The sequence below is a fragment of the Balaenoptera ricei genome, chromosome 6 (assembly GCF_028023285.1).
Source record: "Balaenoptera ricei isolate mBalRic1 chromosome 6, mBalRic1.hap2, whole genome shotgun sequence".
Classification (NCBI taxonomy): domain Eukaryota; kingdom Metazoa; phylum Chordata; class Mammalia; order Artiodactyla; family Balaenopteridae; genus Balaenoptera; species Balaenoptera ricei.
This window is the reverse complement of record NC_082644.1, coordinates 79,585,779-79,603,441: the sequence shown is the minus strand read 5'-3', so window position 1 is coordinate 79,603,441 and position 17,663 is coordinate 79,585,779. Positions and strand designations below refer to the sequence as shown.

General features: G+C 43.4%; 1 protein-coding gene across 4 annotated transcripts in view; it reads left to right on the top strand.

Annotated features, from left to right (window-relative positions):
* The window catches only part of PRUNE2 (prune homolog 2 with BCH domain), a 259,194-nt gene that overhangs the window by 165,865 nt on the left and 75,666 nt on the right, over nt 1–17,663 (top strand). For all 4 annotated transcript variants that reach the window (XM_059924952.1, XM_059924949.1, XM_059924950.1 and 1 more), the window contains exons 7-9: nt 647–805; nt 3,494–10,064; nt 10,397–11,162. In XM_059924952.1, coding sequence (XP_059780935.1) covers nt 647–805; nt 3,494–10,064; nt 10,397–11,162 — 7,496 coding nt within the window. The remainder of the gene's footprint in view (nt 1–646; nt 806–3,493; nt 10,065–10,396; nt 11,163–17,663) is intronic.

Genomic DNA, 17,663 nt, shown 5'->3' with positions numbered 1-17,663 from the left:
TCCAGAGATGATGTGAGCCACAGGTCTGGGTACTCTGCGGTAATGGGTCCCTTTTCCACAGTTATTCATTCCTCCTTAGCTACCACTTAGAGCAAGCAGATCTGACATCACATCCCTAACACAAATCTCCTAGACTTCTACACTGGAATAAAAGGCATTCAGTAGACTCAGCTAAATCCATCTTTAGGAATTCTGCTTGGAGTTAATGATAACCATTAGAAAACAATTATAGAAAAGAACAATAACTTCCTCCTATTTTTCTAGTGGGTTGTATCAATAATAATATTCAGCAGACATTCCTATGTCCTTTGAACAATAAAAGGAAAAGTATGTTTTACAAAGTCAGTATTTGAATAAACATTTTAGGAAAAAGGTGTTAAGCTATTTGTTCCTCTCTAAACTATTCTTAATAATAACAGCAAAGATGCCTTCCTTTCCTGGTTTAGGAAAACAAAACAAAAAAAGCAAAAGTATATTTTAAGCCATAGCATGAAAATTTCCAAACTTTCTCAAAGCAAAGTGTTTATTTCATTTGCATCTAATAATAAGTATCAGTGGTAATACATCCTAAGAGTGGACAAATTTGTGGCACAACTCCCCAGAGCTGGGCAGTTTGACATTAATATCAAATTGACTGTTGTTTCAGGACTGTACGTTTCACAGCAGTATCACCAGTGATTTGAAAGCATTCTCAGACAAGTTCGGTTTTGATGTCCTCATCCTCTTGGCCAACTACCTGTCGGAGGAGCAGCAGCCCAGACGACAGATCGCTGTGTACTCTGAGAACCTAGAGCTGTGCAGTCAGGTAAGGACCTCCTTGACCCAGCACATTTCACTGCATCCCCTCCTGCTGGCTCTCAGAACATGTGGTGGAAGACGGCCATGGACTGGTGACTTAAAGAAATTGGTCCAAGAGATAAGGTCCTAGAGTTTGAGTTTTAAGAAATGTTGGGGGTATTCTGCACATGTTAATTATTTATTTATTTATTTATTTATTTATTTATCAGTGCTTAAATTCAGATTTTTAGTTTTTAGTTTTGATGCTGTATTACCAAAAAATCATCTAAATAGAATTGTCAATGAGATAAAAGTTGGCCTTTTTTTTTTTAATTGAGGAATAATTGACAGATAACATTATATTTCGAGTGTACAATATAATGATTCAATGTTTGTATATGTTGTGAAATAATCACCACAATAAGTCCAGTTAACATCCATGACCATACATAATGACAGTTTTTTTCTTGAGATGAGGACTATTCTGTACTCTCTTAGCAGCTTTCAAATCTGCAGTACAGTATTATTAACTATAGTCTCCATGCGGTACATGACATCTCCATGACTTGTTTATTTTATAACTGGAAGTTTGTACCTTTTGACTCCCTTCACTCCACATAGGGGCATTTTAAAAGAGCCCCATAACCATTTCTTTTCTAGGCTAAATTCATAAAGAGAAAGATCATATCTTTTTTACCCAATAAGGGCTAGTCCTCCTTTGGGTACCGTTTTCCTTGAGGACTGCTACCTGGTGATAACGAAGTTTAGTCCCTGACTAAACATCTGTTTGTTGTCCAGTGTTTAGTAACTGTGATCTGAAGCTTTAATCCAAGTTAGTTTTTTGACTACAACCACCCTGACACCTTGGATATGTCTTGAGAAAAACATTCATATATGTTAAAAAAATAAAAAACAAAACAAAAACGTTTTTCTCCAGGTACTAAAATTCTGATTGGGTAATCAGTCAGATCTTCTTGGTTGAGAACAGAGTCTTTTAACCCAAGGCTTTGGAAATATAAGAAATAGACAACATTAATGAAAATAGGGCAGTGGGTATGCCAAAGCAGGTGTATTTAATAACTAATATGAGAACATATGTAATTCATTATAATATGGATGACATGGACATAGAACGGTTTCATCACTTATCTTTCCTCACTAATGGATTAGACAACTGGTCTACCCACAGGTGGCTAGAGGTGAAGTCTCAACTCCCTTCTTTGACATCCTCACTTTCTGTCCCCCAAGAGATCCATTTCTTGATATATGACTGAAGTCACTCTCCAGCCTCTCTGTGCCCTCTCAAGTCCAGATATGAATGAGCCCCCTTCTCCTGCTGCAGATGCTTTTGGTACCCTTCTGACCCACATACATCTGTGAATTGCATCACCAGCCTGTGGCTTTTTTAGTGCTTTGCTCTGCACTGAGTTTCAAAGCTGAATTTTATCTTTGGTCACGGGTTTCCTAGGGACAGGACTTAGGTCTCCTAAGCCTCCAATACAGTGGTTTTCCAATCACTTTTTGTAGCAAATCAATCTAAAAATTGGTTAATCTAAAACAGACAGAAGTAGAAGAGTGGATGAAGAGGTTAGAAGCCCTTGAGTTGACTCCACCCTGTCTCTCCTCAGCCCCCACCCCAACCCTCCCCACCCATTTGCCCAAGAGACATCTCCTTGAAATCTTGAGCAACACAAAGTCAAGACTGCTCTAGAGGAATCCTTCTTTGGCCATGTGGTCATAGTTGGTTAAGGGTCAGCCTTTGCAGCTTGACTGCCTGAGTTCAAAATGTGGCTCCATCCCTTGTTAGCTGTGTGTTGTTGGTCAAGTTATTTAAGCTTCCTGTCTCTCTATTTCCTCACTGGAAAAATGGGGATAAAAAGTTTCTACCTTGTAGAATTATTGTGAGGATTAAAGGAGATAATGCACATAAAACCTTTAGAACTGCCTGGCATATGAAAGCATTCAATAAATGTTAATTATTATTATTACTATCTATGTGAGCTCTGTAGTTGTTACTATTATTGTTGTTGTTATTATTATTACCTCCACTAATCCTACGGGGCCATTTCAAATGCCCAGTGTGCAAAATATCTTCAACATTTCCTAAAAAAATCATAGAGCTACAGCCCAGTTTTGGCCTCACACTGACCATCACACATCTCCCTGCCTTCCAAGGCAGCTTTGTCTGTTCTGGGTCCCGTGCAGATGCTTCCTGGGGCAGGAAGAGACAGTTGGGGCCTGAGTGCCGTTGAGAAAGCTGTCCCTGGTAGCTGCTTTCTCTTTCCTACTTTCTCCTTTGCCTTCTGAGGCTTTCAGAGGTTAAAGCAGGTCCTGGCTACCTGCTACCAACAAGAGCCTTCCTTCTGCTCCATTTTCCCTTATTCCAATACTTTTCCCCTAGTTTTGTCAGCAACCAGCATTATCTCTGGCTTTTGCAAAGTTGAATTTTACTCCTGTTGGAAGATGGTATTAAGTTACACTGAGGAGAGGTTTTAAATGATTTTGGGTTCAACAAAAAGCCAATTTGGTAGGATTAAAGAAAGCATTGGTGGTATATTAAGTGGGACTTTCCATGTTTTATGTTATACAGTTCTCAGTCTTCTTTCTAGACAGATGAACACAGATTAATTTTACATTACAAAAAATTAAGAAAGACAAATTGCAAAGAGCTAAGAGAGCCTGAGTGCTCACACAAATCCCTGTGCCTCCCCGACAGATTTGCTGTGAACTGGAAGAGTGCCAGAACCCTCGCCTGGAGCTGGAGCCCTTTGAATGTGGCTGTGACGAGATTCTGGTGTATCAGCAGGAGAACCCTTCAGTGACTTGTGATCACGTGGTTCTCCTGGTCAAGGAAGTCATCAATAGGAGGTGTCCAGAGATGGCCTCTAACAGCCGGACATCCTCCACAGAAGCAGTGGCAGGCAGCGCCCCGCTCTCCCAGGGGTCCTCCGGGATTATGGAGTTGTATGGTTCTGACATAGAGCCACAGCCCAGCTCCGTGAATTTCATGGAAAACCCTCCCGATCTCAGCGATTCAAACCAGGCCCAGGTGGATGTCAATGTGGACCTCGTTAGCCCGGATAGCGGGTTGGCCACCATTAGGAGCAGCCGCTCATCCAAGGAGAGCTCAGTTTTCCTCAGTGATGACAGTCCAGTGGGAGAAGGTGCTGGGCCTCACCACAGCCTCCTCCCAGGATTTGACTCCTACAGTCCCATCCCTGAAGGGGCAGTAGCAGAGGAGCATGCCCCTTCTGGAGAACACAGTGAATCCTTTGACCTTTTCAACTTTGACCCAGCACCCATGGTTTCTGGGCAGTCCCAACCATCTTCCCATTCTGCAGACTACTCCCCAACAGATGACTTCTTCCCCAACAGCGATTCATCAGAAGGACAGCTCGCCACGGGGCCTAAAAGACTTGATGAGATAGGGATGGACGTGTCGAATTATTCATCCAGTTCTCTTTTGTCAGGGACTGGCAAAGATAGCCTTGTGGAATTTGATGAGGAGTTTGTCCAGAGACAAGAAAGTCCCAGTGATAATTCTGAAAGAAATTTGAGCCTGACAGGGTTTGTGGAAGATGAATCTCCTTCACCAGAAAGTCTGAAAAATGCTGGAAGGAGGGTCCCACCAACACCTATGAATAGCTTTGTGGAAAACTCACCATCAACTGAAGAACCAGCTCTACTCTCTTCAGAAGATATGACCCCCAAAACAGTCAACACGGGTCACACTGGGCCACCTCCAACCCAGGCACGGTGCAGCAGCTGGTGGGGTGGTTTGGAAATTGACTCTAGAAACACTGCAGATGCATGGAGTTCCAGTGAACAGGAATCTGTCTTCCAGAGCCCCGAGTCATGGAAAGATCATAAGCCAAGCCCAGTTGATAGGAGAGCCTCAGATTCTATATTTCAACCCAAGACTCTAAACTTCCCAAAGTCAAGTCCCTGGGAGTCAGAATTTGGTCAGCCTGGGCTTGGCAGCAATAATATTCAAGACCAAAATGAGAAAAACTTGCGGTTTCAGGATATGTCCCCTGAAAACTCGCGTTTGCCGAATGCTTTTCCTCAGGGAACAAACCACCTGATAGAAGACTTTGCTGCTTTGTGGCGTTCTGATCGCTCACCCACAGCCATGCCTGAGCCATGGGGAAATCCCACGGATGACGGGGAACCAGCTGCTGCAGCGTCATTCCCAGCCTGGAGAGCATTTGCTAAAGAAGATGACGTCGAAGCTTTGAAAAATACCTGGAATCTGCACCCGATGAGTGGTGAGACACCTTCTGTGAGGGACCCAAACGAGTGGGCCATGGCAAAAAGCGGGTTTTCTTTCCCTTCAGAAGACCTCATAGACATTTCGCACAGCGACGCAAATAGTGAAGCAGTTCCAGAAATCTGGGGCAAGAAGAACCATGACTCCGGGGACGATATTCTTGTATCTGGAAATCCCAGATCTGATCTGGATCATGCATGGACTAGTTCTAAGCCAGTCAAGGATGATCAGAATGGTTTCGTGGATCCAAAAATTAGGGGGAAGGTGTACGAAAATGTAGATTCCTGGAACCTTTTTGAGGAGGGTAACAAGAAAGGAGGGTCAGATGTCCTAGCACCTTGGGAAGATTCCTTCTTATCCTATAAATGTTCCGATTACAGTGCCTCCAACATAGGGGAAGATTCGGTGCCATCCCCCTTAGATACCAACTACTCCACTTCTGACTCCTATACTTCACCAACATTTGCCGGAGACGAAAAAGAAACCAAAGACAAGCCGTTTGCTAAAGAGGCAGGTTTCAAGTCACAAGATGCTAACTGTACCTCAGGGGACGCTGACATGCCTCCTCAGTCCCCAGAGCAGCCACCTAGAGATAGTATTAGTTCGGGTCCTGGGAACCTGAAAATGTGGGCTTCACCTCACGCAGATGGTAGCTCTGAAATAAATGCCACTCATAGCCCAGATAAAGATTTACTCCAGGCAGAGCCCACAGATGATCAGAACACCTCCGTGGAGGATGACATTGGGGAAAGCAGCCAGTCCAGCTACGATGACCCCAGCATGATGCAGCTGTACAATGAGACAAACCGACAGCTCACTCTTCTGCACAGCAGCGCTAACTCCTGCCAGGCGGCCCCCGACAGTCTCGACTTGTGGAACAGAGTGATTCTGGAGGACACGCAGTCTACTGCGACCATCTCGGATATGGACAACGACTTGGACTGGGATGACTGCAGTGCGGCTATGGCCATCACCGGTGAAGGCCAGGCACAGGGGTACCCGGCGGAAGCTTCTGAACCCGAAACCCGATTCGCAGTGAGGCAGGTAGAACCCTGGACCGTGGAGTATCAGGAAGCAAATCAGACAGATTGGGAACTCCCTGCCTCTTCTGAGCACAGCTTGGACGCTGCTCCCAACGATTATCACATGCTGAATGAGAAAAGCGGGCAGCTGATCGCAGATAGTATTTGGGATTCCGTTATGAGAGAGAACGCCGTGTCATCATTAATGTTACCTGGCCCATCGTATGTTACAGATCCAGAACAAAGCAAATCACCCCCTGAAACTTCCAGCTCATTAGAAAAAATTCAGGACAGTCACAACCCAGACATGCTGGAAGCCTCTGGAGCCAGTGAGTCAGAAACACTTGATCCTGACAAGCAGGACACATGCAGGAGAACCCCACCCAGTGATATGGCGTATTTGGTGACCACACTTGAGAATTCAGGGCATTTTGCATGCTCAGATCCCTGGAGGGGTCCCAGTTATGGACAAAAGGAAAGTGAGAAGGAATCCCATGGAGCCACCGATAGGGAGTGCCCCAGTGAGGAGGAGCCGATGGATGGAACCTCAGGGGCTTCTGGAAAAGGGCAAGGTGGCCAGGAGTGCCCTTCCCCAGCTGCATCTGATCATCCAGAAATCTCCAATGAATCAGGCAAAATCAGCTCTCTTTCGGTCACTTCCAGTCCTCAAACTGAGGAACCCCAGGAGGTATTAGAGCATGAGAAGGGGTCTTACACTCCAGACCCCTGTGATGTGCAAACAGAGGTGTCCATAGATCACCTGCAGGCAAAAGAGACCTGCGAAGAGCACCTCATGAGTCACAGAAATTCAGGTGAAACTACTGAAATTTCAGGTAGGCTGAATTCCACAATAAGTATATATCTACCTGAAATGGATGTGGAGGAAGCTGAAGAATGTAACATTCTGGAGCCGGAGAGAATGAACCAAGACCTACCTTATGGATGTCCCCAAGCACTTGACGTTTGGGATGGCCCTAGAGACAGTGATATGCAGGTCAGCTGCACAAGTTCTGAGATAACTAAGAATCTCGAAGTTAAGAATACTGAAAACAGCCCTCCAGGAGCCAATTTATCAGGAAATGATGACAGAGACAGTATTTCTAGTGAGTATACACATTCAAGTGCATCCAGTCCTGACCTAAATGACTCTTCGTCTGCATTGCCTTCCTGGGACCAAGGACCCAATACTGGGCATCAGAAGGAAAACCAAGATGATTGGAGTACACAGAATTACCAAGAATCTGAACTAATTACTACTGATGGTCAAGTAGAAGTAATTACCGAAATGAAGGGTTTGGAGAAAAACAGAATGGACAAGTTTGAAAAGAGCTTAGATCACAATGTTCCTAAATATTTAGAGATTTGGAATGACTCAGTAGATGGTGATTCCTTTTCCTCTTTGTCTAGCCCTGAAACAGGCAAATATTCTGAATATTTAGATGTATATCAGGAAAGAAATCTAGTGGTCAGCCATCAGGAAAAAAGTGAATGTGATATTCCTGAAACTGTGCAGCAAGAGGATGCCAAGTTCACTTCAACAAGCTCAGGTTCTGATGATGATAGTGTAGGCGATGAAGAGTCAGTGGAGAAAGAGATCCATTCAGCCACTTGCCAGGTTGCTCAGAGTGAACTCAGAGCTTGGGGTTCATTGAATGGATCTAATAAGTCCTTGGCCACAGCTGATCCCAAGTCTGAGGAATGTTCTGCCTATATAGGCAGTCCAGAACCAGCAGAGAATGAGAATAAGTCAAACCCATTCTGTGACAATCAACAAAGCAGCCCTGATCATTGGAATTTCTTGCCACTAAAGGAGACTGAAGTACAGGTTACAGCAGTGGAGAAGGAGACGAGGTCTTCTCCAGAAACAGGGAGGACGGGAGATGTCATATGGCAAATATCTCCCAAAGCTGAACTAAAGAATGAAAATTATTCTAATTTGGAAATGGCTGGCTTCTCAGCTGAGAGCACGGAGTGGTGGAACGCCTCCCTACAGGAAGGGCGACCAACTGAGAGGGCATTTGAAGGGGAATTATCTAACTCAAGTGCTGTGCTGGAGATGAATTCCTCACCACGCCAAAACGCGGGTCCCTGGGGAGTACCCATTCCGGGTGATACTGAATCCCTGGAAACGCACTGTACCAATCCTTTCAGTGATGAACATGAGTCACGCTTTCTGGATAATAATGGGGAGAATGCCCACGAGCAACTTTGGAACATTCAACCAAGGCAGCCAGACCCAGAAGCTGGTCAGCTTAGCCAGCTTGTACTACTGGACCAAATTAAAGACAAGGATTCCAGAGAACAAACCATGTCTTCTGCCAGTGACAAACTCACCTCTGAAATATCTACCCAAGAGCAGTGTCAGAATACAGTGCTGTCTGTCTGGAATCAGCCAGACCCAACATTTACTCACACAGATGAAGATGGATGCATTATATCTAATGTATCAACTCCTGAGTGTCAAGAAACAAATTGGTGGGAAGAAGAAAAATCACACCCCAGTGAAATGACAGATTCAAGCATTGCCTCTGAAGATTTCCCTGCTGTCAGTTCTTCCACCCAGTTGATAAAGAAGTCAGGCTCTGAATGGGACGACTCTACCCCTAGTGAGGGCCCCCAAGGTGCGTTTGTTCCAGATATTTTACACGGCAACTTCCAAGAGGGTGGGCAACTGGCCTCAGCTTCACCCGACTTGTGGATGGATGTGAAACAACCCTTCGGTGTGAAGACAGATGGTGAGAATCCTGATATACTGACTCACTGTGACCATGACAGCAATTCCCAGGCTTCCAACAGCCCTGATGTATGTCATGATTATGAAGCAAAGCCAGAGACTAAGCAGCACATCAGTGCTGGGATGGGACCTGAAGGGGAATCCGGTGAGTTATATCCCACCGAGCCAGAGAGAGATGAAGAACCCAGTCAGGAGCTGGCGCAGGAATTTGTCCCATGTACTTCAGAACTGTCTTCTGAAAACGCAATTCCGCTGCCTCGGATCAGCGAGCAGGCAAACACAAATGACTCATCTCAACCTGCCTCTCACAAAGGTTCTCCTGAACCTTCCGAAATAAACGGTGAAAACATTACAAGTTTAAAAGCGTCGGAAGAGGGAGCCAACCCAGATACAGCACCAATTTTGGAACCCACTGACAGAACAATCCCAATGATTGAAAACGTGGAAACTGATATTTGTGTAACTCACCCAGAGCCAACTGTGGATAGCAACAGCTCTTGGATATCAGAAGACTTTTCTCCTGAGAGTCAGACCGATGCAGGGGTCCCGTCGGACCGTGAGCAAGCTTTTGCCACTGAGAATCCTGCCACAGTTCCTGATACTTTGCTAGCCTCGGACATTTGTCTGGATGTCAGCGAAGCTGCCTTTGACCACAGTTTCAGCGATGCCTCAGGTCTCAACACATCCACGGGAACAATAGATGATGTGAGTAAACTGACATTATCAGAAGGAAATCCTGAAATGCAATTTGATGGGGAGGCAGGGAAACAAGATATCTGTTCCTCTGAAGCCTCGTGGGGTGATTTTGAGTATGAAGTCATGGGCCAAAATATTGATGAAGATTTAATGAAAGAGCCTGAACACTTTGTCTATGGTGGTGACCCTCCCTTGGAAGAAGATGCCCTGAAGCAAGGGCTTGCACCTTACACACCTCCATTTGATTTGTCCTATCTCACGGAACCTACTCCTGGTGTCGAAACCACAGAGGAAGCTGGGACTCCAGAGAATGCGCCTCTGGGGAGCAAAGCCGCAGAGATATTGCTTTCTGCCCTTCCTGATGAAAGAAACAAGGAAAACCACGCTGAGGCCACAAACAGACAGCCTGAATGCCAGCTGCTGCATGTTCATGAAGACCCTGAGTCAGTTTCTTTGCCTGTCGGAGTCGACGCCAACATTGAGTTGTCTCCATCGAACGTTGACTGGGAAGTAGAAACAGATCATTCAGATTCACCAGCAGGTGGAGACATAGGACCACCAACTGGTAAGAAACCTTTCATTCCTCCACCCTCAAGAAATTGCTGCTTTCGTTCAATGAATGCATTTGTAAAACACACTTTTCCTACCAATGTGGCTATAGAGGAACTAACTACATTTGCAGTGCGTGCTTAACCAAGTTCTGCCTTACTGCAGTAATTTCTACCGCTTGTCTAATAAGTATCTTTGAGAGGGTCTGAGAAAATTAAACAGCTCTACAAAATAAAAATGTTTTTTAAACTATCTCTCTTTAGATAGATCGTTTGCGAAGATCACAAGTCACACCGTATGTTAATTAAGCCTTGTTCTCTCCTTCTCACCTTCATCTTCCACTTCTAGGTGCCAGCAAGGGGTTATTAGAGTTGGAAGAAGAAAAAATAATTCCTACCAAAGAGCCTGAGCAGGTAAAATCAGAATACGGGGAAGAAAGGTACACTGAGAAGAATGAAGATCATCCTGCACTACACATGGATTACATACTTGTAAAGCACGAAGAAAATTCACCGCCAGAGCCAGAGGCCTGTGAGGCAAGAGAAATCACGTCGGAATTAGAAGAGTTTCACATAGATTCCGAAGAAACGGGGCTGCCAGGAACTCAGTTAGCAAGCTTCCCAGACACACATCAACCTGCTTCCTTAAATGCAAGAAACCATCTTTCTGCAGAGAGAATGTCTTCCAAAGATGATAAGAGATCATCTTTTGAAAGCCCTAGGCAAGACCAGAGTTGGATGGTCTTGGGCCGTAGTGAGGTTGGTGACCCATCATCGGAGACTAGGGACTCAGGGCCTGGATGGTCTGGCAAGGTTGTGGAGCCAGCCTCTGATCACAGCTTGGGCAAGGGCCCCCAAATGCAGATTCTGGGAGACATGAAGCCTCTAGAATCTTCAGCACTAGAGGAAGCCTCTGGCCTGGGCAGCCAATCGTGGAAGAACATGAGCCGAGGCAGCGCTGGCCCCGATACAGTTATGTTGCAGGCTGTCACCCATGACAGTGAATGGGAAATGCTCTCACCACAGTCTTCTCAGAAAAACATAATCCCTGAAATGGAAATGGAGGAGGAGACAGAGTTTCTTGAGCCCAGGACAAGGAAACCAAGAACAAAAGGGTAAGCAAAAAGCTCAGTTTATTTTTTTCCTGAAAACTATTTAATTGGAAACTGGGGAAATGGTGAGGGATTATGGAATGTGAAGAATACCTAGGTGATAGGAGCTTTGCTTATATTTATTTCAAAGCATATCATCCATAAAAGCAGCTGCTGGGTAACCATAATGATGATGATGATGATGATTTGTGTACCTTTTCAGCCAAAAAAAGTCCCTTCAGTTTCCAACCAAAGTCTTATACTTACTCTCCTGATACTTATACTTACTTCACCTACTCAATACCTAATACTACCCTTAAATAGGCAGTTGGTGCTGGAGGGGAGAGGACACACACATTTATTCATAGCGAAAGGCAGTCTGCACACGTTATCTTATTTAATCTGTACAAAAACCCTCAAGTAGTAAGTATTATTATCTTTATTTTACACATACTGGTTGGGGGAGGGGAGTTGAGGCTCAGAAAATTTCTATAACTTGCCTAGAATTAAGTAAACAGAGTGAACACTCTGGGATTCAAAATTTTCCACCTCCAAAGCCTGTACTTTTCCAGCAGACACACTGCCTATCGTACAGAAAAGGTGATTGTGGTTTCATGTAAGCATCTCACTTACTAATAAAGAAAGAAGAGAATCCACAGCAGGCTTAAAATCTTAATGTGAAACATTCATTCCTTAATTGACTGAAAAATTGGCAAATAACCATCAAACCAGAAATTCATTCATTCGTTCATTCACCACTTGGTTTTTGAGAATCTGCTCTGGCCAAGTTTCTGGGTAACCAGTGGACATTGTCCCTGCCCCCAAGTTTCCAGGCCCTGCTAAAACTGTTTACAGTGGTTTATTTCTCTTCAGTGGCTCTGATAAAGCCCTCCTGCTTCCAGGGACAAAAGGGCATGTTGTGAAAAGTAACCTAAGTAAAGGAGAAAATCATGTTTCCTCCTTAAAATGTAGTGGAGAAAAGATATCTTTTTCCTACTCATTTTTTAAAATTTAATTTTTATTTTACACTGGAGTATAGTTGATTTACAATGTTGTGTTAGTTTCAAGTGTACAGCAAAGTGATTCATTTATTCATATACATATATCCATTCTTTTTCAGATTCTTTTCCCATATTGGTCATTACAGAATACTGAGTAGAGTTCCCTGTGCTATACAGTAGGACCTTGTTGATTATCTATCTCATATATAGTAGTGTGTATATGTTAATCCCAAACTCCTAATTTATCCCCTCCCCCCCTCAACATTTCCCCTTTGGTAACGGTAAGTTTGTTTTCAAAGTCTGTGAGTCTGTTTCTGTTTTGTAAATAAGTTCATTTGTATCATTTTTTTTAGATTTCACATACAAGTGATATCATATGATATTTGTCTCTCACTTAGTATGGTCATCCCTAGGTCCATCCATGTTGCTGCAAATGGCATTATTTCATTCTTTTTAATGGCTGAGTAGTATTCCATCGTTTATATGTACCACATCTTCTTTATCCATTCCTCTGTTGATGGACATTTAGGATATCTTTTTCCTACTCATTTTAGGAGCGTAAAGGATTATACACACTACATACCCACTGCAAGTCAAGGCAGCTGGATTCCAGCCTGGCTCTACCACTACCAGTTACGTATTTTAGGATTAACCCTAGGCTTAATTTTCCTTATCCATAAAATCGGTGCATTGGGCTGGAGGATCTCAAGGCTTCCTTCATTATTGAATCCTGTGACCTTAATTTATGTATAAATAGAAAGTGTCCAGGAGAGCTTTGGCATTCACATTTCTCCATGAAAGGGACAGAGAAATCAGAAAGAATAGCAGGGGTATATTGAAGGTTAGCAAAGTGCCATAAAGAGTTAAAAGCTGTGCCATATTCAAGCGCAGCTTCATAAATCCAGACATTTTAAGTTGGCCTAATCTTTCTTTCTTCCTGTCAAGCTATTTCCTTCCAGAGGGACCTCAGATCTGTTGTCAAAAAGAGAGTAGCAGATGGATCCCAGAAGCCCTGCTGGCACTGTTATAGATTGAGCTCAGAACACAGGCAGCCTCGAGTTGGCTGAGCTATTATTTGGCTTCTTGTCTGCATTTTGCACATGCCCCTGAAACCCAACAGATGACAGTGTTCAATTGTGCCACTGGCCCCTTTTCTTTTAATGAGATTTCTTTGCTCATCTCTTTCTGCTCAGCCCCTGAAGTAATGGAAATCTTCTCACAGCTGCGGGAGGGGAGAGATTTTTTCCCACTGGATTGTGTGTTACCTTTTGCCTAAATAATTTACTCTGAAGTATTGGAAAGCTTTTCTCTGTGCTAGATTTGGGGAGGGTGCAGAGTTATCTAAAACAGTAGTTTTCTAAATGGGGCCCTAAAACCAGCAGGCCTCATCACCACCTGGATACTTGCTAGAAAGGCATGTTACCTGCCTCACCTCATACCTCCCGAATCAAGAACTCGGGGTGGGACCCCGCCGTCTGTGTTTCAACACTTCCCCCAGGGGATTCTGATGCACAGCAGTTTGAGAACCGCTGGTCTAAAACTTAGTCCCATCCCTCTAGGAGTTTACAGTTTAATAAAGGAGTTAAACATAAGTGAAAAGGTAGATAATAGTGTGATAGTTAAATCAAGATAGTTGATGACCAATGTCAGGTTAAATATAAATAGCTACCAGTTATGGGCATTTACTCCGGACCAGGTACTAAGCATTGTATGTACAGGCTCTCACGTTACCATGGCAACTGTATGAGGTAAGAATTACACAAGGGAGGAAACTGATGTCCAGAAAGTTTGACTCACTTGCTCTGGTTTATAGTTAGAAAGTGAAGAGGCTGGGATTTGAATTTGAGCCTCTCTATGTTAATAAGTTAAGAGAGAGGCATCTGTATAGGATACTTTTATGGATGAGGAACGAGGATGGCTTATCATCCAGCAGCATCAGGAGGCAGAGTGCCCAGGGCCCATGATATTTTAAAAGGCCCATGAGAAGCTTTGAATTTCTTTCAAAATTAAAAGAAAAAGTGATTATATTCCTATGTGGATTATATTCTGGTGTGGATTATATTTCTTTCTGCCAATGCAGATGTGAAGCAAATTTTTAGGGTTTTGTTTTGTTTTGTTTTGTTTTGTTTTGTTTTTAGTGAGAGAAGGAGCCCGTGAAGGCAAAAGTGCCTAAGGCCCACAAAAGTCATACTGCGGTCCTGAGAAGTGCGATTTGAGACAGGCATTAAAGGAAGCTCATAGTCTGGAAAGGTGGAGAAAGGGGGTGAGAGGCCAGCCAAGTTAACTGAGGAGAGTAGCATAAAGAAAATCCTGGAGACAGGAAGGTGATCACAGAAGCAATATGATAAGATAGCCATATTCTCCAGACCAAAAACCTGGAGACATCTTCTGATGCATACATAATCTGATCGTAGGACCAAAATCAAGACTGTCCTGAAAAAAAAAAAAAAAAATTAAAACCTGGTCTTCAAAAATGAAAGTAGGCTGATAGTATATGCAAGATGACACACCATCTACAAATTGGCTTCTTGCCCTCACATCAGCCAGCCACACCTCCTCTCAGCTCCCACACTGTTTTGGAGAGCAGTAGGCCATATTCTCAAAATCTGAGGGAGCATTAGAAAGACACCTTTTCTCATCGTACCTCACCTACTGTCTCTTGTTAACAAAACTTGTTATGAGTGCTGGGAGATAAACAATCTCCCTTGAGATCTTCAGCACTGTGTTCTAGTTCCCTAGGATCAATCTTCCCAGAGGCTTTTGCCAACAGCTTGGTCATCCTCCAGCTGTAGACCCGCCAGCTAAGGATTGCGCGCCAATACCCCATACAGTGATGCATATGCCTGATCTTTCCTGTGTGGTCACAGAGAACATCTACAGACTCATCTGCAGCACACAGACTTTTCTTAAAACAAAGAACCATGTATGTATTTACTTTAAGGAAGGCATGGTTGCAAGAATGTCATGTGAAGAAAGGGTAATTGTGTTTTAGTCAGTGTTCTCCAGAGAAACAGAACCAATAGGAGAAATATGTATGTCTGAGAGAGAGAAAAGGGAGGGAGGGAGGGGAAATTATTTTAAGGAACTGGAATTGGCTCACACAGTTTTAGAGGCTGGCAAGTCTGAATTCTGTAGGACAGGCCAGCAGGCTAGAAACTCAGGCAAGAGTTGTTGCAGTTTTGAGTCAGAGTTCTGCAGGGCAGCAGGCTGGAAACTTAGGCAGAGTCTCTGTGTTGCAGGTTTGAGGAGAGTTCCTTTCTTTTCAGGAAACTTCAGACTTTGCTCTTAAGGCCTTCAACTGATTGGACGAGGCCCACCCGCATTCCAGAGGGTAATCTGCTTTTCTCAAAGTCTGCTGATTTCAGTGTTAATCACATCTAAAAAATACTTTCACAGCAACATCTAGACTGGTGTTTAACCAAATAACTGGACATCGTAGCCTAGCCAAGTTGCCACATAACATTATCAGAGGTTATATGCAGAAACCTGAACTACATGCTAAGAGAGCATGGAACCATTAACGTTTGTAAACTCACCATCGGAATTATATAAATAACATTGCTATACAAATATATTGGCTTTCTATAGGTGTGGGGCAAGGATATAGCTGTACGGGGTGATGGAAGGAAATAATTTCCAAGAGGACTAAGAAAATTGACAATACTTGTCCAACCTTTGTAGATACATGCAGCAGAGGGCAGTGGGGGAGGAAGGAGGGAGAGGGATGGAAAGGAGGGGGAGCTCTTGTCACATGTACGTTTGAAACAGAGTATTTAGAAGTAACCTAATCCTTATATTTATGGAGCTATATCTTTTTAAAAAATTTTTATTGGAGTACAGTTGATTTACAATGTTGTGTCAGTTTCAGGTGTACAGCAAAGTTAGTCAGTTATACATATACATATATCCACTCTTTTTTAGATTCTTTTCCTATATAGGCCAATACAGGGTATCGAGTAGAGTTCCTTGTGCTAAATAATAGGTCCTTATTAGTTATCTATTTTATATACAGTAGTGTGTATATGTCAATCCCATTGTCTCCTACTTCTGCGAGGTGAGTTGTTTGGTACTCCCTAAAATGACATTTAAACACAATAGATTTCATATTCCCCGTGACCTGCTTCTTATGGTGATCTCTGTGCATTCTTTTTTTCTTTTTAAATTAGTAAATTTTGGCTTTTTTTTCTGTCTGACAAGACTATGGAAAAGAATTTGTCTTTCTCCCTGTGAGTGACACCACTAGAAGATCCTTTTATGTTTTTCACGAGACCTTCTGAAATCAGCTTTTTCTGTCTATGACTTTTGGCTGAGGAGTTAAGTACGTTGGGTCTTACACCCATGTGAATGCTGGAAATGAAAAACGGGTAAAGGGATAATCTTTTGACTCCTTCTCTCGAGGCCGGGTAATGATATATTTGGGCTGTCAGAAGAATCAGACTCTTTGAGCACACACTACCCGCCTCTCTCAGTCTTGCTGTTTGAATGGGCTCTATCCCAGTTCCAAACATTTGCCCTTTCTCCAAGGTAAATTGATACTCTGTAAACTACAGTGTTCCCTTGTTTATTCACTGTTTTCTGGCTTTGCCCTGAACCAAACCTGGAAGACCAAACTTGGCACTGACTCTGTTCATTTATTTTTGTAATTATATTTTATCATTTGGTGCGTTATATTTGGTGACTAGGTGCTGATAATTAAGTATCATCAAAAGTCCTTTAAGTTGTTACTTTAATTCAGGACTTAAATCTCTTTTTTTTTTTTTTTTTCCAAAAGAGCCTATTTTGGTGTCTCTCCTCACCTCCATCCCACTCCCACCCCAGCCGCCTCTGCGCCTCTGGCCAGCCCTTCCCAGAGCAGGCTTCCAATAAGTGCTGGCAGATAGACAAATATGTTATGTTCTTGGGTCCATCCAATTTCCATTTGAGATAGACATGGCAAGTTTTATCATCCCAATTTCATAGGTGAAAAAACTGACTCAATAAGTGAGCTGTTTAATATCATCCAGAAATGAGAAAGTGGTAAAGTTGGGACTTGAACTTAAGTCTTCTCCCTTCTAGCCCAGTGCTTGTCAATTAGACAGATAATTTTTTTGAACTTCTGTAGGTTGATGTGTTTATTCCTATTCTCCCATTGTCCCATGGAAAAGTACATCAAGTTCAATAGCCAAAGTTTCCCAAAGAGAGATTTTGAGAATAACTGAGTCAGAACTCACCTCTGACTTTTCACACTGTCATGTGACCTACTGAGTTCTTTTCACGCTTGAACACGTATCTCCCACCTCAGCAAATCCATGACAGCTACTGCTGTGTCAGTAAGCTGCTCCCCATCTGTGATGTGTGGGACCAGCTCCAGTGGCTGGAGGCCAGAGGGAGGCGAGGGAATCAGGCCTCTCAATGTACATTTAAGTTTTCTGCATATCTATAGATATGGTGTTTGTTTGCGGTGAGGAATTTTATAGTGAGAAAAAGCCACGAGCGCCGAGACGAGGTGGTACAACTCAGCTGTCCTGTGGGAGGAACACCCACA